Source organism: Macrosteles quadrilineatus, unplaced genomic scaffold, assembly GCF_028750875.1.
Source record: "Macrosteles quadrilineatus isolate MER2022 unplaced genomic scaffold, UCM_ALF_1.0 Scaffold_2__2_contigs__length_208266976, whole genome shotgun sequence".
Taxonomy (NCBI): Eukaryota; Metazoa; Arthropoda; class Insecta; order Hemiptera; family Cicadellidae; genus Macrosteles; species Macrosteles quadrilineatus.
Window position 1 is genome coordinate 87410674 of NW_026542595.1, and position 24305 is coordinate 87434978.

General features: G+C 34.9%; 1 protein-coding gene across 2 annotated transcripts; it reads left to right on the plus strand.

Moving 5' to 3' along the window:
• Window positions 1-195: 195 nt before the first annotated feature.
• On the plus strand, window positions 196-23500 carry LOC128984034 (charged multivesicular body protein 2a-like). Of its 2 annotated transcripts, XM_054403315.1 has the most exons (6): window positions 196-308; window positions 6987-7221; window positions 12689-12864; window positions 14262-14396; window positions 16491-16596; window positions 23141-23493. In XM_054403315.1, exons 2-6 carry the CDS (start codon window positions 7054-7056, stop codon window positions 23240-23242), a joined length of 687 nt encoding a protein of 228 aa, XP_054259290.1. In that variant the 5' UTR covers window positions 196-308; window positions 6987-7053; the 3' UTR covers window positions 23243-23493. The 2 variants fall into 2 exon arrangements, with proteins under 2 accessions (XP_054259290.1, XP_054259291.1); XM_054403316.1 differs by lacking the exon at window positions 196-308 and having other exon boundaries at window positions 7041-7221; window positions 23141-23500.
• The last annotated feature ends 805 nt before the right edge of the window (window positions 23501-24305 follow it).

The window sequence follows — 24305 nt, forward strand, 5'->3', positions numbered from 1 at the left end:
AGCATGAGCCAATAAGAATGCTTTTACTACGTCCGTATAAAAAAAAAACTGGTGCTGAAATAAAAATTGTGCCGCCCTTCTATGTTGGTTAGGAGAGTCCTGGACTCAGTCCGAGTCTCAGTCTGATTCTGATTGTCTATTGTCTGTCTACTGACTGACTGAGTGACTGAGTACTGTCAGTTGTCGTTGTCAAAGGTTCCGTCCCGTCGTCTTTGCCAAGTGAGACTGTTTTCTTTTGTGAATGTAAGGTGATTCACCATCAATATTATTAAATTAATATTTTAGGTCTTTTTCTACTACTTATTAGGGTAAGTAAATCAAGTTTTATAAGTTTTATCTATATTCTCACTCTTAGATTAATGGTTGTATTTAGACCCTAATTCTAGCCAATGTCAAATTATCAATACATTTGACTGGCTAACTTGGCCTACTCTAAGAGTTCTAAGGTTCTAAGCATAGGCTATCTAACTAATTAATGTAATGTTAGGCATAGAATCCCTCGTTTATTTTGGTCTATTTTAAACTTATGAATCAACAGAAAATAAGACTGGGTTTTTTGCATAGGTATGCTTAAGTGGGACTGCTAACTGCTAAAGTCCAATAACCTAGGCCAATTATTTCTCAAAAATGTAATTTGATTAGCCTATGCTAGGCCTTGGCTAAGGCGTATGCTAAGATGACTATTTCTCTTTTTAACCTCATTCTTGAATTCCTATCAGTGACAGCGACACGCCTACTGATAGTCTATTTAGAAGAGTCAAACGAGTGAATGTTTGTCTGGTAACTAATTGATATGTCTACAACACAATATCATGTAATTTTTAGATGTCTACTTACATTATTTTTCACGCTGAATAAAAAAATGCCAATAAGTTTTTGTGGGAGAGATTCCTAAGTGGTTGTACAGTTAAATAATTAATATTAAGCTTCAGTTTTGTTGAGTGACTTATTCACATAACTTATTTGTGGTTTGGGCGAGTCCAAGTTCTAGTGGCGACTAACTCTGAAAGGGGAGGAAGGTTTGTGGAGTGGAAACAGCTGTCAGTTTTTTACATTCGCTAGGTAAGTTAGGTAGGCCTACTAAACAGACAAAACCAAACACGATGACATGAGAACAAAATCAGAATTTGATTGGAAAAGCAAATGGACTTTGGTGCCGTGTACAAAATACAATAAATCAACTGCGATACATAAATTATACATCAACATAAATTAAGTTAGGCCTATAAACAAATTGAATTTACTCTCTTAAAATAGGTACCAGTAATAGAAGCTAGGCCACTGCCGACATGATCGTTCTCATTCCAACCCTCAACGTCGTCTGTTAATGGGCGTAGCATAGTGCATAATCCCATAGTACATAAGTTAATCCCATTGTGCGTAAAAGTGAAAACGTGACACAGTGCATAATTTCATGTATTCAGCAACTAATAAATAATATTACGGTACATGTTTAATAAAGAAACCCCAACAATGAGAGATTCCATGCTTGGTAATACTGTAATATTTTTTTGCCCTAAGACAAACTGCAGTAAAGAAATTAAGTATTATTGAAACCCTTTTTAATTACATTAAGCTCAGCTAATCTAATCTAACCTAACCTAATCCAACCCAACCTTAATATTAATTTTTAAATCACATTTTATGTCAGAAAAGGCATGTAGACATAGACCTATCAAATAATTGCCAAATTTAGAGAATGAGGCAATGTTTATGATCTCAGCGGGTAATTTTTGTAAATTTTTGGCCCCATATACTGAGGGGATAAATGAAAGATTTAAGCCTATGTTGAACTGGTTTTTATAATATTTTTGAATCTTGTGTTATGTGGATGAAATTACATTAATGCCAATTTGTAAATATAAGAGCTAAAAAAGGTTAAAATTTTAAACTGAACAAATAAATCTTTACAATGTTTTCAACGGGGGACTCTGGCCATTAATTTTACAGCTCTTTTTTGGAGAATAAATATTTTTGGCCTGGCTTGATGAGCCCCATACAGTAATATTACCATAATTCATCAATTTAATTGATGAAAAATATGTGTGATATACTACCATACTATTTGTGTTTCTAAATTACAGTAGAACCTCGATAACAAGACTGTTTTTTAGGTTGGGATTATTAAATAAGACTTGTTATCAAGGTTGACTTCTCATTGAGGTTGGCAATAACATGTGATAAAGGGTAAAATAAATAAGTCAATAATAAGTCAATAAGTCATTTATTGGGCCAAATTGACAATACTTGCATTAGCCAAGTCAGTACAAGAAAAATAAATTTATTACATCTTAATAAAAAAAATTCCTTAAAGTTAAAATTTTAAATTCTCTGAAATAATCTCTGCATGATTGTTGTTTGGAAATAGAAAACACAATTCGAATTGCCCTTCTCTGAAGCCTAAACAAGAACCTTGTCCTCTCACTTTTGCACCCCCAAACAGGAACCGCATAAGTCAGATGAGGGTAGACAAGCCCATAATAGGCTGATAATAGGACATCAGTGGTGGCTGATTGGCTGAGAACTCTCATCATAAATATACCCACCGATACTTTCTTGCTGACGTGCTCGATGTGGCTGTGGAATTTGAGGTTTTCATCAAGGACAAGACCGAGGAATTTTACTTCTGAAGAAGGGGAGATAGTGTTATCGTCGAGGAGAATGTTCAAGTCATAGTGGGACCGTTTTGACCGGTTAGAAATGGAAAATTGGACTATTTGGGTTTTTTGAGCGTTCAAGATTAGGTCATTTTCTTCGCACCACTGAAGAAGGGAGTTTGATTCCAGAAAGGTGACAAGTTCCAGTTCCTCCATACTAAGTCTGGACACAGTTAGGGAAGTGTCGTCCGCGAATAGGCATACATTTGCCTCGTTTACGCTAGATGGCAGGTCATTAATGAACAGAAGGAAAAGGATCGGCCCCAGGACGGACCCCTGTGGCACACCCCTCTTTACTACAGCCTCAGAAGATACATGGTTCCGTAGATAGCCCGTGTTATCAACTGCAGGTATGATTACAGTCTGCCTTCTACCTTCAAGATAGGACGAAAACCAGTCGAGAGCTGTGCCTCTAATGCCCATGTTATTCATTTTGCTAAGGAGAAGTCTATGGTTTACGAGGTCAAAGGCCTTACTGAAATCAAAAAACATCCCAGCTACTGCTAGTCTAGAATCCATATCTTTTACTATTCCGTTTATGAGACTGAGAATTGCGCCTGTCGTTGATTTGTTTTTAACAAACCCGTGCTGACTTTTAAATAGTATGCTGTGTTTCTCAAGGAATATCCACAATCTACTCAGCACTGCCTTCTCAAAAACTTTGGAGAAGGTCGAGACCAGGCTTATAGGGCGGTAGTTGTTGCAGCACATTCTATCTTCATTCTTAAATATAGGTCTTATTAGTGATGCCTTAAGGTTGCTAGGAAATCTTCCCTCAACAAAGAAAGTGTTTATCAAGTGGCATATAGGTTTTGTAACTACATCTGATATATATTTGAGCAAATTCGGGGATATTTCGTCAATTCCAGCAGACTTTTTATTTTTTAATCCGTTAATTATACTTTTAATTTCTTCCTCGGTAACGGAACTCAGAAAAAATGAGGAATTTATTTGTTTTTTATTTGAACTGAAAGAGGGAGTGTTTCTTTTTTTCAAACAAGCATGCTTTCCCACTTCAACAAAATGCTTATTGAAGGCCTCACATACCTCCTCTGGTTTGACCACCACATTACCGTTGTTGTTTTTAAGAGAAATGCCTTCCTGTTCCCTTTTCCGTTTTGGTCTAATATCATTTATTACCTTCCAAGTTCCTACTGTTTTATTGCTCGACTTTTCAATTGTATTTAGTACTGATTGTGCTTTAATATCTCTTATCAAGTTTCTGTATCGGAATTTCAGTCTCAAATAGTACTGTCTTAGGAAATGATCAGAGTGTAAGTCTTTTGTCTTTTCGTAATACTGGAAACACTGTTCTTTCAGATGAAGCAGTTCTGGAGAAAGTTTGATTCGTTTCTTGGGTTTATTCTTAATTATTTTATTTATTTTCGGAAATGAAATTTCAAAGTAATGGCCAAGCGTGCTGTTAAATATATTGTACTTTTCCTGCGTGCTTTCTGCTTTGTATAAATCGACCCAGCTCTCTCGACCAAGTAAATATTTAAAAGATTCCATGTTTGATACACTAAATTTTCTACAGCACCGAAACTTCGCCCCTGCGTCCTTGTTGGATGGAGATATTTCAAGCTTTATAGTTTGAGCGTAATGGTCAGATAAAAATGATTTGACAACATCACTTTCGGGGCTGTTACTGTCATTCGTGAATATATGGTCTATGAGGGTACGTGAACCTAACGCTTCTCTTGTGTATGATTTTATGACATTGTGCAAATCATATGAAGATAAGGTCGCAGTAAACTTACTAGCAATAAAACTGTCAGTGGACAAGTCAATGTTGAAATCTCCTATTAATACTATTTTAGAGTGTGAAGACGCATATTTATCTAAGCAGTCTTCAATATTGTCCTAGAAGATTTCATATGATCCTGACGGTGGTCTATACCCGGCTACGACTAGCAACTTTTCATCGCAACTGATTTCGACTGACATTGCCGATAATTCACTTTCTCCTTCCACACTCAATTTGACAGTGTCAAGGGGTTGGTATTTCAGGTGTGGGCTGCACCAAATCGCAACACCTCCACCATTCGTTTCTGTTCTGCAGAAGGATGAGACATAGTCAAAATTTTGTATAACTAGGTTCTCAATTTCATGTTGTTTTAAAAAATGCTCAGATATATGCATAAGACATCTGGGGTTTCGTCATCAATAAATATGTCTAGAATATCCAGTTTGTTAAGTAAGCTCCTAACATTCTGGTGAGCTATTTTTAAGATCCTGTTAAATTCAAGGGAATTTACAAAATTACCGGTACACTTGTTATCAAGGGTGACTTATTATCGAGGGTCTTCTTATCGAGGTTCTACTGTAGTAGTAAGTTATCCGGAATTATTGTGAGAACAAATGTTTCTGAGCGTAGTCTTTTTGATAGGTTTTTCTGAATCGATTTCTATTCCCAAATAATTTATTGACTGTTGTTAATGAGTTGTCGTTAAGTTTATATTTACAATTATTTCTTGGTTAATATTGGACGCAGAAAACTGAATTAGTTGAGTTTTTGCCACATTCATGGACAGGCCATTTACTGTAAACCAGTCCCCAAGGAGTTGAAATTCCTGATTTATTGAGGCTTGTATGAGCTCATTGTTTTGTCCTGTACAAATTAGAACGATATCATCTGCATATTGAAAGCTGGACATCTTAGTATCTTTGCATAGAGCATTAAAATATATAATAAATAAACAATGGCCAAAAATGGAGCCCTGAGGAACTCCACTGGAGGGTTAATTTTCCACTCTGATTTATAATGTCTGCATATTTTGTACACCAAGTCTTTGTTTTCTGTTTTTAAATGACAAAATAGACTAGGCTAGGCCTACTACAGTAGAGTTGAGGCCGTTGTGGGAACAGAAAGTATGAGCTGCACATGTTCATTTCACTAAATTGTCAGTCTCTACAAAGATTATCTAGGATTGTCATAGTTTTTAGTTTTACCGTAGGCAGGTACAGTTCCACTCAGAGAACCTGCAATAAATATTATCGGTCGAAATATCAATCAATATATACCAATTTTGATTCGGTTCGATAGCTTAAGTTAAGTTTTTTAATGTAAATATTGAATTGAGCTATGATATTTTTTTGTTTTTTGATGATTAATAAATCTACTAAACAGTGTGGTGTGATCAGCGTGTGACTTGATTTCTGACAGAAACATTAGACTTAATTTCTGAAAAGCCGTAGTGGTAAACAATGTTGTATTTTGTGTTCAGGGGACCAATAAATCTCTACACCACTGAGTATCTTGTTAGCTGCACCCTTAAGAATAATAAGTTTTTATTTCAGATTAAGGTAGGTACACAAATGAGGTTCAGTCTTTTAAAAAAATAATTAAGAATCCTCGCTATCTTTGACCTTTTTTTTTCTAAAGTAGGCCTAATTTTTACAATCTTTTTTTATATCTTTTTTTATTATATTTGAAAAGAAGCCATCCTACAAAGGGGCCCTGTATTTCAACAACCTACCAGAACAACTTAGAAATGAACCAACTCACCGTTTCAAGAACCAATTAACAACATGGCTGCAAGAAAGGCCATTCTACTCAGAAAAAGAATTCCTTGACAACCAGCTTTAACAACATATTAAATCAACAAATTTTAATTATTATTCTGACGCATGTACTGTTCTCAACGAATATGTAAATAAAGATCATTGTCTATTGTCTATCATGTTTAACTTTTCAAACTTTATTGAATAAAATATAAACATAAACAAAACATGGTAACTTACATCTGTAACTAGACATAGTATTTTTGGTTCAGAAATGAAGTTAACTTAACTTAGCTACTTTTAGTCTTTTCCCCTAAGTATTAATATTTTTCAATAGGGTAGATGTACGGTAATTGATTCTTATTGTTTTTTTTTTATTTAATCTACAGTAGACTCCTTCTTATCCAGACACCTTTTAACCTGACGACACTCGGCGGAAATGTCATCTCTTTAACCTGATAATTTTTATTAGCACATTGGTTTAACCGGACTAGATCGGCAGGAAGTGGTCAGTAGGCCTACTGAAACAACTGTTCTCATAGGAAAGATTTGAGACCAGTGATCACATGTCTAAATATAATGCTCTCGTAAATTTAAGTCCAATATCACAGTAAACAGTCCGTTTTAACAAGATTTTGGGGACGTCGGTTTAACCGGGAAAACCCGTTATCCGGACTGGCCTCAGTCCCGAAGAGTCAGGATAAGAAGGAGTCTACTGTATTTTTTTCTTTTTTAGAAGCCAGGAAACTTTAACCATAGCATAGAAATTATACATGTTAATACAACCATTCTATTTTTTTGTTTCATAAGTTATTTCTGTTTCAGCAACACAATTTAAAGTTGTTTGTATGCTACATCTTGGATTTTGTAATATTTAAACTGCAAAATAACAATGGAGTGGTTATTTGGAAAAAGAGTAACACCTGAGGAGATGTTAAGAAAAAATCAAAGAGCCCTGAATAAAGCAATAAGAGATCTTGATAGAGAAAGAATGCGAATGGAACAACAGGAAAAGAAGATAATTGCAGACATTAAGAAAATGGCAAAAGAAGGGCAAATGGTGAGTTTATTTTCAAGTTCAAATAAGTTTTACACAATCATAGTACTCATTGTGTAGCCTAGTCAAAATATTTCTTGAAAGTATTGATGAATTCAGTTAACAAATTGTTTATATTACTTCCTGCGATCGCTGTAAAATTGTGATTGTCTCTCATGATCAGGAACGTCTCCGTAATCTTAGAAAAAATTAGAAAATCTTCCGCATAGGACTACATGTGTTATTATTATTTTTAACGTCTCCTGTGGTAACAATAACAACTTGAATGTCTCTTTCGGTCACAGCACAGGCCTAACAGTGAACATCCACAGTTGCCGGGACATCATCGTCTCCTGTGATCGTGGCGAGATCATGAAATCTCCAATTGTGATGAAACCATAATATTAATCTTGTAATCTTCATGGGCACTTTTTGCTAAAGCAATAAGTTATCGTAAGAGTAAACGCTCCACTAAGCTTTAAAATTGCTTCAACACCTCTAATGCAAATTACTATTTGAGGTTGGCCGGAAAGATACTTCCGCCATAAACTGATATCACGGGCCAACTGTTGGTCTAGCCTGACCTGAAAATTCCAGAGACGTGCAACCTGAACTTGAAATCAGGTGTAACTTGTGTATGAAAATAAGTTTACAGCACTATGAATTACTTGCGATTTGATTTTTAAGACAACTTATATTTTACTGTTGTTTACAGCCTAGCCAATAAATTGTTAACACGTTCACTGCTGAAAACCTTTAAACATGCGCTCGCAAACTGCGGCGAGGCCGCGTTACTGAATCAGCGATCGCATTTGGCATTCAAATATCTCAGTAAGACGAAACACAAAAGAGCAGTGGTGATAGCTCTGCATTACCCCGAAAGTGGACGTAGTTCACTAAAACACCCAAAGGTAGCAGCACTGCCTGGATCAATAACCAGAGTCTTTGTAATATGGCTCGAATAGAGAAAATCCCCAAAACCGGGACAAAAGCATTTCCAGACGGGATTTTACGGGAATGTTTAGTACCAACCTACACCAAAATAAAGCTTGTATTCTAAGCTAAAGCCTGGCAACAATAACACTGTCCCCGGCCGAGTGCTGGGCTCAGACTGTGTAGGCCGCAGCAAACGTGTTAAGTGATTTATGGAGTTATCAATGTTTTTTTTTTTTTTTTTTTTTTTTTTTATGTAGATACAAATGATCAAATCATGAAAGTGGTTATTTTATCATATTAAATAGCTGCCAGAAATAGCCAATATTATTTTGTGACAAACTCATATCTAGACCTACAAGCTATTATCTTAAAGTTGGTTAAAAAATAATACTAGTAGTATGGATTATTTTACTTGGTGTATTGTTGAGCGCTGGCTACATCAATTTATGTAGTTGCGCCACTAGCGCTCCTATCGGCCTACATTACTTCAGTATGAGTTCAGCCATTGCCGAGAAACTTTATAATCGTTGCTAGCCTGTAGCTTAGAATGTGAGGTTTATTTTGGAGTAGGTTGGTACTAAAATTTCCTGTAAAATCCCGTCTGAAAATGCTTTTGTCCCGGTTTTGAAGATTTTCTCTCTTCAAGCCACATTACAAAGACACTGACTACTGATCCAGGCAGTGCTGCTACCTTTGGGTGTTTCAGTGAACTACGTCCACTCTCGGGGTAACGCAGTACAATCACCGCTGCTCTTTTGTTATTCGTCAGATTGAAATATTTTAATGCCAATTGTGATCACTGTTTCGGTGCTACGCCCGGGGCTTCACCAGGGCCTCGAATAACTAATTAAAATTGTATTTGGGCCCACCTAATATTTTTATGAAAACTGTAAAAAAATGTAGACTAACGAGGAACATTTATGTAAAGTATATAGGCTGTTTCGGCCCCAGTTGCAGGCAAGTCTGAAAAACCTCTTTGCACACTGGATATACGAATAACTTTTACAAAGACCAGTGACCTTATGACCAGTGTCGTTTTACGCAATCGTTAAGTATTAGTAGTTTACGCAACAATTGCGTAAAGATAGTGTTAACAACACAAGTAGAAAATTTTAGGTATAGTATGAGCCTTGAGGAGTGCCTTAAAAACTTCTACGAATGTCGTTAACGCTATTTACGCGAGTTGCGTACACTACTTTACCTACGACAGTGATTTAATTAAAAAAAATCACTACTCATAACTTCTAAGAGAGGTTATGGTTTTGTTTATATCCTCTCATTGCTACTGACAGTGAAGCAACAAAACATTGTACCAAACACTAATACTCAACAATTAAATTGGCCTGAACAGCTGATTAGTTGAAGTTGGAATCATTACAACTAGTGTACCTGTTGCTCGAATTCAAGAAATTGCGAAGTATTACAGGCGTTATTTTAAAACGAATCACAGTCATAATTTCCCATGACTTTAAAAGAGTCGGCTCAAAGATTATGGAAATACTTACGATGTACATACAAGTTTGATATAATCAACATTTCTTGTAAATATCTTATCATTTTTCAAAAGCTGATCTTGTTTTTTCTGTTTTCTACAAATGTTTCCCACTCTGGCCTCATTAGGTTGTCCATAATAATGATTATAAAATCTAAAAAAAAAAAACACATAATTTCCATTTATCTACTTGGTGGTGCTCTCTGACTTTCCTATGCTTCCGTAGTTTGCAAATCAGCTCCAATGCTGCTCATTCAAATACAGTCCACTCTTGGTAATTCAAACACTTGATAATTCAAAACATTCGATAATTCAAAATGAAGGCTCAGTCCCTAGAGAATCTCTCAATATTTCAAATTTTTACCATGCATTTTGATACACTCGGTATTTCAAAGTCCAAATAGAGGGCAGGTCAATTTGTAACACGCAGTAATTCAAAGTTTCGTCGGAAAAACACTCTATAATTCGAAGTAACTCAGTAATTCGAAGTTCGTCGGTTGACACTCTATAATTCGAAGTCATGCTGTAATTCGAAGTTTCGTCGAAAAAACACTCTATAAATCAAAGTCACGCAGTAATTCGAAGTTTAGTTGGCAAAACACTCTATAATTCGAAGTGATCTCTTCCTGTTATAACAGGAAACTATACAGTACAGTACATCCTGTTCCCATGGTAGGCTAGTGTTGGACGTTTTGATGTTTGTTTAGTTAGAGCAGTAGTCTGAGTTAGTTCGCTGACTTGTTTTTCTAAGTTGGCAATCCCATCTCTAGATTGCGCGACATCTCCTTGAGCACAAACGTAGTTATGTCGACAGCTGATAGTTCAGCTATTGGCGAAATATATAGCGCTAAATAACAGATTTCTTTGCAACTATGTACATTAACTGAAAAGTAAGCCGTTGATTGTTTAAAAGTGTACTAAAATACGGTATGATGTTTTATTGTAACGTGCTGTACCTTTGTATGTATTAAACAAACAAACTCTCTGTAATTCAAATGGTTTATTTTTCTCCCGATAAATCAAACTCTTGATAATTCAAAACTCTTGATAATTCAAATTTATATGCTTGGCCCACCAATTTCGAATTATCAAGAGTCTACTGTAGGTGAATGGGGGTAATTGGGTGCTGTTCATTCATGCTGTCATTGCTCTTTCAATGATTGCTCAAGAAATGCTGCACAGTGTTAATTCAGTTTTATTTTTAGTATATCAAATTGTCCGGGCCACATCGCTTTTATCCATTGTAATATTAATGCCAACCCAAATTCAAAAATAGTAAATATTTCATTTCAACCAAGTCAGTAAATGTTTGTAGCACTTAAATTGCAACTAAAATATTAACAGCTGATCATAATGTAAACAAATATGTTCTTCGTAAGGATAACATGGGGACTTAAAAAACCAATGGGGCAGAGCCCAAGGGGCTTTTTCAAAAATGTAAGGTCATTTTGTAAATCTATACACCTAGACGAACATTTTGGTATATAATATGAGGGGTTAAATCTTAAAACAATAAAGCCTTAAGACCTATTTTGCTTGGAGCGACTGTAGCGATAGTCGCACAGCAAATATCGCTTAGCTACTGTTGCTGTTACGGCGGCCATTTTGCTTAGAGCAATTGGTTTTCGGTCGCCGCACGATTTTTCATAGTTAGTTGAATACCAGCACTCACAATGGTGAAGTCATGAGTGTGTGTTGTAACTTTTAAAAGTATCTCCTCAGCGAGGAGTTAGAAGACGAGGCTCTACTTGACCCTTGTGGAAGTATTAATAGACGATCGATAGAAAATACATAGTGATACGTAGGATTTGGGACGGATACGTATCACTAGACGTCACTAGATAGGATATAAATAGAAAACTGTAGTGATATCAATAGAAAAAAATATATTTATATAAAACAAAAAAATATTTATATAAATAAGACATAAATATTATGTATTTGTTTGTACATGAATGTCGGAAAATAAAACCTGGAGTCTAAATAAAAAAGATTTATTCATACAAAAAACCACAATCATAATCGTATACAATCGTAATAGCACATGAATAGAAAAATTAATGTGAACAAAAAAGTAAATCATGGTTATTTCAACTCCTATTATTAATGTGCCTAGTGAACAGCACTGTTTGAGGTTCTGTGCATGTATAGCTGCGCATCAGTCGCGGCGCGATTATCGCAAGACTAGTATCCAGGGCTGTGGTCCGCAACTGTAGCTAGTGACTCTTGCGACAGTCGCTCTAAGCAAAACAGGACATCACAAACTCCGATAGAACAGTACCCAGCTACTATCGCGGAGCGATTATCGCTACTCGACGATCGTTGCAATGGCCCAAGCAAAATAGGCCTTTATTGTTTACAAAGTTTCATGTCTCGTATTAATAATATAGATTTTACTATTACTGTTTCTCTCTCAATCCTTGAACCTCATTGGTCCGTTACCTGTGTTATGAGTGAAACTATGCTGTTATGAAAGTAAACAATGCTGTTATGTGAAACTTTTCAATTCTAAGAACTGAACTGAAACAACTACCTACTTTAAAAAACGGTCGTAGGTAAACTACTATAACAGTATTGTTTTTTTTTTTTTGCTTAACAACACTGGTACGGTAACATACCAATGAGGTTCAAGGATTGAGAGAAAAGAAGTAAAATTGTAATGCTTCGAACTGCAACTAATAAGCTGTTCAGGCTAATTTTATTGTTAATTTGTGGTGCAATTAGTGTTTGATACAATGATTCGTTGCATCACTGTCAGTGGCAATGAGAGGTTATAAACGAAAACATCCTCTCTTAGAAGTAGTTAGTAGTAGTTATTGTAAGTAATTAAAAAAACTGTTGAAGGTAAAGTAGTGTACTCAACTCGCATAAATAGTCTTATCGATACTCGTAGAAGTTTTTAAGGCACTTGCCAAGACTCGTACCTTAAATTTCTACTTTTGTCGTTAACTCTACCTTTAAATGTGATACCTAACACAAATACTCCATTAAACTGAAAGTGAAATCCGTAGTTAAATTGAAGCATTGCGCTGCTTTTACTTTATCTGTTTTTTATTTTTACAGGATGCGGTAAAAATAATGGCAAAAGACCTAGTGAGAACGAGGCGATATGAAAAGAAGTTCATGATGATGAAAGCAAATATTCAAGCAGTCTCTCTTAAAATTCAGACCCTCCGTTCTCAAAATGCTATGGCTCAGGCCATGAAAGGAGTTACAAAAGCAATGCAGAATATGAATAGGTATGTTGAGTATCTTTGGAAATTGTTTAAAAATAGAATTGGTAAATTTAGTGCAGGTTTTTTTTTATTTTTAACGAGTGATTATTGTCTTAAACTGAATTCTTGAAGTAGGTAATAAAAGAATAATAAGGGGTAAATGGGAGCCTGAGATTTTGAGCTGAGCTTTTACATAGCCTATAATGAGTGAGTGTTGTAAATACCTTACATCATTGTCGTAATAAAAATGAATTGTTACAAAATTCATATTACGAAACAAAATTACATATCTTGTTACAGGTGGGCAATATTTCATAAATAACATTCATCAGTTTAAATGCTTAACATACTGGGAAAAAAGTGTTTGTTCTTGAACTAAAAAGGCAATGACTGAGGACAACTTCCAAAGACTTGAGAAATTTGAAATTATATCTTCACTTTCATTTATCAATTCTATCTTTAAAGATAAGGAAAGTATTGCCACTTTAGGTTTTGATGTTTACACTGTTTCTTAATCAACACAAGCAAAGATGCAGATAACTACAGTATATAAACATTTAGTGAATTAAACCATGTTAATGATAATTAATAACCACTTCATGTCTGACCATACATTCTGTTATGTCAACTAGTAACCTACACATTTTACTTAACCCATTGGGGAAGGAATTAATGCGCTACCTGCAGCACCCTCTGGCGGCAATTAATTTTACCGAATTTGTAGACTTTTACTCTAACTGCTATAGAAAGAAAACCTTAGGTAATAAATTAATAATTCTTTCACCATTTTGTTCTCAGTAAAATTGTCTACAGAAAAGTGGTAACTGGATAGTCAAAGTTCTAAACTAAAAAAAATATATATATATAAAGATTATAAAAAAAATTTAAAAAACAATATTTTGAAAGTAAACTTGATATACAAATTCCAAGATTAATCCAGATACCAAATAACACTACTATTATAATGTTCAATCGATTCCCTACGTAGAAAAATAAAAAGTTGTGTACTTTAATAAGTAATAACATTTTTAAAAAATTGTTTGTTTACCTTACCGCAGCTGATTTTTTGTGATATGTGGTTTCCATGGCAACACAAAATTGTTTGTTTTTCGCTAAAATAAATGAGTAAATACAAGAAGCAAGATATTTATAAACATTATAATAGTAAGAAGAAACAAAAAGGGCGAAAAATAATAATAACTAAATAACTAATGGCGCTGCCTAGCGGTGACACGAGCGGCACTCGTAAGTCGGCCGCCGGGCCTGCAGCGGCCGTACGAGTAACGCTCGTAAGTCGGCGCCAATGGGTTAAGATCATAATGTATGACAAATAATTAAGCATTTGTCTGTTTGAAAATTCAGACATATTTTATATAGTGGTTCTAGTCAAGGATGTGTTTAATTGGCTTATTGCTGTGCAGACAACTGAACCTGCCTCAGATCCAGAGAATACTGCAGGAGTTTGAGAAGCAGTCTGAGATGATGGATATGAAGGAGGAGATTATGAATGATGCCATTGACGATGCTATGGAGGACGAGGGAGACGAGGAGGAAAGGTAAGTTTCCTCTTACTCTTTTATTTCATACATACTGCAAACACATAATACAACACCAAATGATACACAAGCAGTACGGTAGGCTACATTCATTCATATGTGCAAAACTTAATGGTACTTAATGATTTCAATATAGCAGTTAATAGTAGTTAATGACAATCAATAGTAGGTCAATTAACATAGGACTAATAGTAAAACCTTACATTCATTAACCTTATGAATGATAAGCAAAACTTTACACTAAACAAAACATAAGAATATCAACTCATACCATCCTTGGTTGGGAATGTTGTCAGTGACAGTGAAATATTTTGTAAGTAGGCCTATCGTGTTTCGTGTGCCAGATTGGACTCTTTCCCATTTAGAATTGTAGAATGAGGAGGATAGCAGCTAGCTTACCTTGACAAGTGCAAGTAGGCCATACAACATATCAGAGTAGAAACTGAACACACAATATTTTATTCACTGGAGAACTTTGACAAGTGTAGAGAAAGTGATGAGAGTTTCAAACCCTCATCGCCTTCGTCTTTTCAAGGTAAATTAGCTTCCATCCTCCTTATTCTGCAATTCTAAATCCTGGCCTAGAGCCTTTCCTTGGACAAAACTAATCTTTCCCATTTAGGTAAGCCAAGCTTGCTATCCTCACATAAAATCCCAAAAACCTAGGCTCTTGTGCTCTATGTTACATACCTAACCTTGTGTATGGGAAGTCGATAAAGACATGGATAATACTTGTGAATTATCAACACTTGATTGCTACAATTCCAAACAATTACTTACTGCCGTGGCTCCACAAATCTCACTTCTGTCCTTATCTGTCTGCTGCCAAGTTGACATTTGCACCCATTGTCGTTCAATACTTGGTCAGTCCATCTCAATTTCGGCCTTCCCAATGAACGTTTACCTCCAGGTGTGGCTCTATAAACTTCATACAGTCTTGTTCCTTTCCCTCCTCTTAGCACATGCCCTACCTAACTTAACATTCTTCCTATAACTATTGCAACAACATCTGGGTTGGTGTATAGTGATCTTAGCTCTCTATTTTTCCTCATTCTCCACATTTCTCCCTCCTTCACTGGTCCAAATATTTTTCTTAGGACTTTATTTTCAAACACCATGAGTCGGTTTTCATTTTTCTTGGACAATACCCATGTTTCACTACAATATAACAGAATAGGTTGAATTATTGTCTTATATAACTGTATTTTGGTTCTGTGAGATAATACTTTTTGCATGAGATCAACTTTTTCCAGGCTCCCCAACACTTATTGGCATTTGATAACTTAGTTAGTATATCTTCGTCTTCTGAGTTTCTACTATTTACAGTTACTCATAATCATAAATATTTGAAACTTTCTGCACAATTTATAGTTGAGTTCTTTATCTGTCTGTTTCTGTTTCTATTGTTTGCTTGTCTTCCAAAGTTAATGATTTTAGTTTTTTCTAAATTTACTTGCAGTCCTATTTTGTTTGCTTCTGTGACAAGTACCTCTGCCAAACTTGCCAAGTTTTGAACTGTTTCTGATTAAAATACCACATCATCAGCAAATGTCAATATGTTTAGATCTACTCCTAGCTTAACACCCAATCCAAGTTATTTTGTTTTCTGCAGGGCTTCTTCCACTGTTAAGTTGAATTCCAAACAATTGGTGGACATAAACATAACCTTCAGTTTTGTGATGTGTCTGATGATGCCAGCATAGCTGGCGAAAGGCCTCTAAATTGCAATTAAAAATTCAGAAAAAATTGGTGAAGTTTTTATTTTAAATTTATATTCATTTCAATATTACCAGTTCTTCTTGAAAATTAGTTGACACAAATGTTTGACATAGTGGAACTGGAAGCAGACTGAGATGGTTGGTAAGAACAGATGAGACCAACACAACATAATAGATATCCCTCAGTATTAATATTACTGACCTAATAGTATAGGTTGTTAGTGGCTTCAGATTTAGGGGGGTAGGACATACTAGATCCTTATTTTTTTATATGGACTGGCAATGTGTATGCCTCACTTCTAGGTTGTGTGATATTGAGCTGACAACATTATATTATTAGTAGCTAGTGGCATTACAAATGTTTGTGGTTGTTCAGTGATGCCGTTGTGGCACAAGTACTAGATGAACTGGGCCTGCAGTTGGATGACCAGTTGTCTGGTTTACCTCAAGCATCTGCGTCCCTCAGCGTGGCTGGTGGAAAGGTAAGTAACTGGTGTATGTTTCTATCTAGTTTTAGCATAATAATAAAGCATCAATTAGTCAATTATATGTTATCTCGGTTTACCAAAAGTGTTCCAAAGCTTTGTTTTTTTTCTTCTTTTTCTTATTAGATACTATTATGTTCATAGGGATCAGCTAGCTTACCTGGTAGATAGAGTACAGATTAGGTTTCATACACACAACAAAACAAATAACACAAAACAGTAAAATTCTTAATTTTAATGTTTAATTACGTCATGGGTTCACTAATCCCGGGTACCACCATGATTTACAAAGCCCGGGAAGCTGTCTAGCAAAAGAGGTTGTATTGGTTTTTACCTGGCTATCAGCGCCAAATGTTTAACTATCGTAGCAGATATATTCCAACACCGGTTGCCACCGGGCATAAAAACCTTGAAAAGCTTGAATGTATGAATTCTTGTGACCATGAAAAAATGTGGCCGTCTGGCCGTTTTCAATGCATTGAACGTTAAATTTATGAGAGGACACAGCTTACCGGGAATCACAGGCCCAAGAAGCAAACTTTGATTGATGCTTACATTAACTAAATTGAGACGTAGGAATTGGCTAACTCAAGAGCTCGCTAACTCGGTCGTGTGTCGGAACTGGCTAACTCTGGAACTGGCTAACCGTCTCAGTCAGGAATTGGCTAACCCCGGAACCCGCTAACTCGATTTTGTCTCGCGGCGGAATTCGCTAACTCTGGAAGTCGCTAACCCGGCCGCGCCCACTGCATGGAGCGTTGCCAACCTTGCACGACAAAATAATCGTACATTACCGTATTTCAAAATATCAGTGTCAATGAAGATACAGTAAATGTACAGTCCAACCTCAGTATAACGAATCTGAAGGGACCGAACTGAATATTCGTTATATCAAGGATTTCGTTAAAACAAGGTTCGTTATATAGAGGTTATGTTTGCAGGAATTTCGCTAAGTCGAGGTTCAGAACCAGCGTCGGTCAAGGTCGGGATTAGACATCATTAAAACACAATTAAAGTAGCATAGGCTACAATACTTTACAGTACAGTGTTTACAGTGTTTACATTGTACAGTAGAATCTAAATTATCTGGCATAATAAAGGGGAGGGATCTTGAATATTGCACAATCATGAAAATGGCATTGACCTTGGTACAGGTTAAAAAACTGTAAGTTTAAAATCACAGCTTGTTCTAACCCTCCTAAAACCTTGCCAAACACTGTATTGCGTAGTCATAAACCATGTAAAGAACAAAACAAAACAGTAGTAGAAAGTTTTCTAAGCTACTGCTCGTGATTGACCGGTAGGCTACTTACAGTACAGTAGGCCTACTGATTTATCACAACAGAGGAATGTCAATAATAATCATTAACTATAGCATTGGTGTTGATAGTTGAAACAAATCGTATCGATAACAATACAGTAAATTATTAGGTAAGTCATTATAAAAGTGTATAATCATAGCCAACTTAAAGATAATAAAAACACTCGAAAAATGAATGTTAAAATAACGATGTTGCTATTCTTTCTCTTTGGTTTTGTTTTTATATTCTTTCTTGGGTTTCTCTTTATCCAAAAATTGTACAATTCACCATAGTTAATTATCGCCCAATCACAGCTTACTAAACATTACGTCGTCATCAGTCCTCAGTGAATGAAATCAGTTATCAGTTGCAACATAGCGCGCGCAGCGACGACAGCAGACAGAGATGTGTAAAACGGAGCAGACGAATGTTAGCGCAAGCGATGACGTCACCTTTCCATTTCATTTGATATAGAAACAGATTTTTCAAAAACAATAATGGGGTGGGGGATTTGTTATATCGAGGGAAAGACGTAGACAATTCGTTATGCAGAGGTTAAATTCCCAATGTAGAGGTTCTTACAATGATAAATTCGCTATATTGAGGTGTCTTATTTTAGCTAAAATCACAAAAAATTCGTTAAATCAAGGTCGTTGTTATGGTTTGTTCGTTAAGTAGAGGTAAAATATACATTGTGTCTTATGGAGAGTTCTAGGGGATTTAAAAAAAATTCGTTATATCAAGGAATTCGTTGTATCGAGGTTCGTTATATCAAGGTTAGACTGTAATTGTTTTTGTTATCAATTCCACTTTCAACAGATAACTAGCCCAAAGTAATTCAAAGACAATTATTAAAAAATCATGAAAAGTGTTTTTTTATTTAACTCTACAATGACCAGTTAAATGTTAATGATTTCGATCTTAAATATAAATGCCATAAGTATAAAAGAAAATAATAGAGTTTGAAAAATATTGAAAAGGTACTAAATAATAAAACCTCTACGAAATTAAGCTAAAATACACGCTAGGTCTCAAACACGGAAAACAAATTTAATCGTAATGTCATCAAACATCAACCATCAGTCATCAACCATCGTAACTTTCATAACTAATTCATAGATTTAAAATTAAATGTTCGTTGTTGAATCGTCCAACTTACGTGTAAAAATATCACATTAGACTAAGCTTTTATCTAGGCCTAATAGTTTAAGCCAAAACGTTGTAGGCCTACTAGTAAATAGTTGCCTAATTCTATAATGTGTTGAATTTTTTATTAATAATGTTACATGTTTTAAATAGACTAATTTTTAATGCACTCTATAAATAAATTAGGCCTACAACTTTATAATATTGTATTGATAAATGTGTATTTAAATTCAATAGCTCTATTTAAAAATACATTAACAATGTATTTCTGAACTGACGTTTAACGTGTAAATTTTATCATGATTTATGATTCAATTTTATGATTCAAGGTGACAAGCCCAGTAGGCCTATATAAAATACGAACTCAATAATTTATTTGCAGAAGTTCAAAAAATGGTATTTATTCGAATAAAAGAAACAAATGGCGAACTACGAAAATAGATATTTCATAACATGTAAAAGATCCAAATTAAATGTACATTTTTATCTTTTTGCATACCATAAAGCTACTATTTAAGTAAGAAGCCCAAATATAAAACATACTCCCTTATATTAGTATATTTCTAATCCTTATGGATCAGCTGAAAACAGTTTTATTGTTAGTTCTGTCCGGTGCACTGTCTTTAGAGGTCGTGTTTTGTTTACAATTGTTTCTTGTTTCCAGTCATTTAAACATCGTTTAACCAAATAAATGTTCTAATCACAACTAATAACACGTCCCCTAGTTATATAACCAAACAGTAAAGAGCAAATTATGAAGTTAACTATAGAAATAATAGAAACACAAAATACACCCGCCGCAGCAAACCTGCCGACTAAGCGAATTTCCATTTGTCTGAATTGATTTTCAGTTAAATATATTTTAATAACATTAGGTTTAACGAGTACCTAGGTTTGCTGTTACAAGGAAACTAATAAAGTGTGTTTTTGAGTAAAATATTTATAGCTTAGTACAAAATAAATAAATTTGCCAAGTTTGATCAAAATATATCCATAAACAAGCGAACTACAACATTTGACAATATTTTCCATAAGAATAACATGGGAATTTTAAATTTACAATTTTTTTAATTTTCTCCGTTACTAATAATCGAACAAAAATACTTTTATATACTAAATTATTTGTTTTTTTAAGCTCTTTAAAAAGGTCTAAAGAGAAATCGGGAAATTTTGTGTTTTGAGGGTCAAAAGTGAGAAAAACCAATTTTTACCCCATAAAACCCCCCGTAAAGCCCCGTTCCCATGGTCCGATCGTGCTGGTTCGCGAACTCATTCAAGTTTATCCCGCTTTACACCTTTAAACCAAATTTCATCAAAATCGGACAAAAATTACTCAAGTTATCGCGTTCACGGACGTATATATATATATATAAGTCTATATATTTTGTTATTGTATACATCAATGAGGGCTACTTTAAATGTTACTAAGCAAATCAAAATACCACAGTACCCTAAAAACATTTTATTTTATATTACTTACATGTTTCGGACATTAATGCCATGATCACAGTATAGTATATAACCTATTCTTATATACTATATTCTTATATAATATATTCTTATATAACCTACACGGAATAGGTTATATACTATACTGTGATCATGGCATTAATGTCCGAAACATGTAAGTAATATAAAATAAAATGTTTTTAGGGTACTGTGGTATTTTGATTTGCTTAGTAAAAGTCTATATATATATACATATATAAAAATTTGAACGAATGTTGTTTTTGGCCTCTGGGGACATCAAAATGAAAAAGTAAATCGGTCCCGGGTCTAGGTCTTACCGTGCCACCTACGGTAATAGCTACTTCCCTATAGGGAAATTCGCTAAAAAAAAGATTTTGTTGGTACTAGCGATCAGTGTCATGAACGGACATGAACTAGACGCGAAAAACTAGCTTCAAAGTTTACAATGGGATATAAAGTTTACTTGTGTTGGTTAGTCTATGGTAAGACTATAATGCATTTTCCACCCTAATAATCATGAGAATAATGTTAAACATACTTCTCAATATATTTATTTGATCAACTACGTTGCTCTTACTCCTAATTAATCATAGGATACGACATTATGGTACCGATACTATATAGGTACTACACTTTCGGTAACACTGGCCAAAAATATTCGTGCTTGGCTCCCATTGGACGGCCCGCGAGGCTTCTGATTGGGAGTTAGCGAGTTCCGCCGAGGGACCGAGTTAGCGACTTCTGTACGAGGACGGAATTCGCTAACCCGGCTCTAGAGCGGGTTAGCGGGTTCCGGAGTTAGCCAATTCCGAAACCGAACAAGTTAGCGAGTTCCTCTCATCGACCAAATTTGAAGATAGGGCTTTTAACATGGGGTTAGCGAGTTCCAGAGTTAGCCAATTCCACGGACCCACTAAATTATTATTACTGTGGAATTATTAACTTTCAATCAATATATTAATTAACAGACCAAAGTTGACCGGACACAACAAGGATTAATTAAAGCAATATTGATATCTAAATGCTTACACTTAAGTTAAAATGGACATCATAAATCATTGAGCCTGAAACAAATTATGCGAAAATTTAGAATAGGTAACTTATAATTTAACCACCATACCTTATCAGGGCCTCACCCCATGACCCGTATATCTTAGCCCGTCATCCTGCTTCTTCCGTAGTTCGTCTCCGACTTCGATCTTGGTCCCGTGGTCCACCTTAACCTGTTTTGTACACAACTACACAATATGGTGGGTCAGATACCTGGAGAACAGTGTCACAAATGATTGTTCAAAAAGAGAGATTATCCCTAATTCACCCATAGGTTGCCTCAGAACATCAACAAAAAATTTTACCTGCAAGGAAAATTTCCAAAATATTGTGGTTTTCATTGTGCTAACTGGTTGATTGATTGGTCAGCAATCTAGTCGTCAGGTGTGTTCGTAATGTTTGCTTTGGCACCGTTCTAAATGGCAAAGGTGATGAATTCTTATCAATTATCAATTCAATTATATAAATTATTTAAGACTCGGACACCACTATGTGCATATTTTAACCCAAATATGAGTAAAGGATAAGTGGCACGATCTTGTAGTCTTGTTGGTGACTAAGGCAGACATGTTCCTTAGACACAGCTGTTCATTAATAGCCAATAAAGCCAATGGCACCTAAGGGGCCTGCAGCTTATAGTGGAATCCAAATTACATTTTTCCTCACTATTTCAAAACTCTATAATTTTGAAGCCAACAATCTGTAGCTCTCCACCAGGGTGGTATCCAGCTGAACATAAATTTTGATGCCCAGGAAAAATCCATGAACTGGCTAAGTTTTGTTCATTATGGGACCAGAAAATGCAAAATTTGTTTTTAACTCCAAAAATATCTACCAATTATCACGGTATATATTTTCTTTGTGTCGTCTTGCCAAGTAAAAACTTTAACCGTGGAAAATTATCATAATAATGCTACCGTGCTAGTGGTAATCGCTGCAATCGTTAGAAATTTTTATAGAAGTTGCTACAGTTACACTAAATCATTATGATTGTGTCGATATAGCAGAAGATTATCAGAGTTATTGCTATGACCATGGAAGATGGTAGCAATTGTCAATATGGTCGCAGGTGATGATCACAAATTTTGATCTTGAGAAATATCCCAGATGTTGCAGTGGTATTGAGAAATCATTGATAAAATCCCTGATCGAGGGAATTCATTACGGTTGTGCTACGATTTTTTATGTTCTCTCGGTCGTGATACATTATTAAGGACATTTCTGCAACCATGGGAAATAATCACGGATGCGATGATGACCTCATAAAATTAACATGGATATAATTTGAATCATCATAGCTACAAATAAGTGAAATGACTTTATTTTAGCATCCTGGAAAACCTAAAAAACCTTAAGTTGAATTTTATTTTATGAAATGCTGGACATGGACACCCTGCATCATCATAGGGATATATGAACTTTTGAGAAATAATTTGTTATGAGTTTGTTCTTCGTTGAGAAATTTAGACTCCCAGGTTATCAATTTCCGAGTTACAGTACTTAAATGTACTGTTGTATTGTTTGAATGATTTGTAGTACAAAAGCAGCTGTTGATTGCGGTTATTGTGTTATAGACCGCTGTGGCAGCCACAGCAGGAGGGGGTGGCGGGGCCGCACCAGTCTCCGATGCAGACGCCGACCTACAAGCTCGTCTTGACAACCTGCGTCGTGAGTAAATGATCACGACAATGTCTATTCTGTACATTACCTGTAATAAAGCTTTGGATTAACGAATGATGAGCAAAGGTATGGTAAAGTTCCATTGTAAAGTTGCCTAAATAAGTGCAAACCTTTTTAATACTAAGTCTTGTGAAAATTTTATTACTGCTACTTGTAAAAAGTGTGAATAAACTAACCCTTTTTGTAAGTTCCACCGTTGAAAATTATTGTAATTATAACTTAAAATCAGTTTGCTAGTAATCGTTGTAAATTTGAACTGTGTATAAATAATTCTAAAGGTCTAAATAGGATTTTGTATCATAATTAGACTATCAAAGTTAGAATGTTTAACAGCTTTCAATTTAAAAAATTATAACATTATTTACAATTTATATATTAAATTATTATTTCAAATTTTGAAAATTAACTTGTCTGTTATTTAATAACTTGCACACAAGTGGAGATAGTTTTACCATACTTATTATACCAAATTCCCTGTGTTTTCAACTTAAGCAAAGTTTTATCAGTATTTATTTGTATAAAAGAACTAAATTAATTATTTGTTCTAATATGAGATGTATCGAAGACACCTGAATCAATAAGCCAAGCTTTTGCTTAACATTAGGTTGTATAGTTTTATGTTAATTAATTAGGTACTATAAGACAAAAATCACTTGCAGTGAAAACTTCTTGCACCTTTCAGGGACAATTCCTGTACTTAAGTTGGGTCTTAGGTATTGGTTATTTTAAAAATATTGACCCTTTTTAATGATTGTATAAAACATGAATTGTCAATGTATAACAAAATAGATGTTTTACCATGGAAGGAAGGCTTATGCAAACAAACTCTAAATAATTGTAAAACAGTGATTCCTCTTGGTTCATTTGCATATCTTCTTTATTGGGCCTCTTTAACAGTCTAAATGTACCTTTGACTATTAATACAACTAGATATTCCATCCCCATGTTAAATATTTCCAACTGAAGCCGTCATAGTTTATGTGAGCAACCGACAGATTGTGCTGATCTTAATTACTGATTTATGTCGAATGAATACACAATCTTTTTTACCAATTCAAA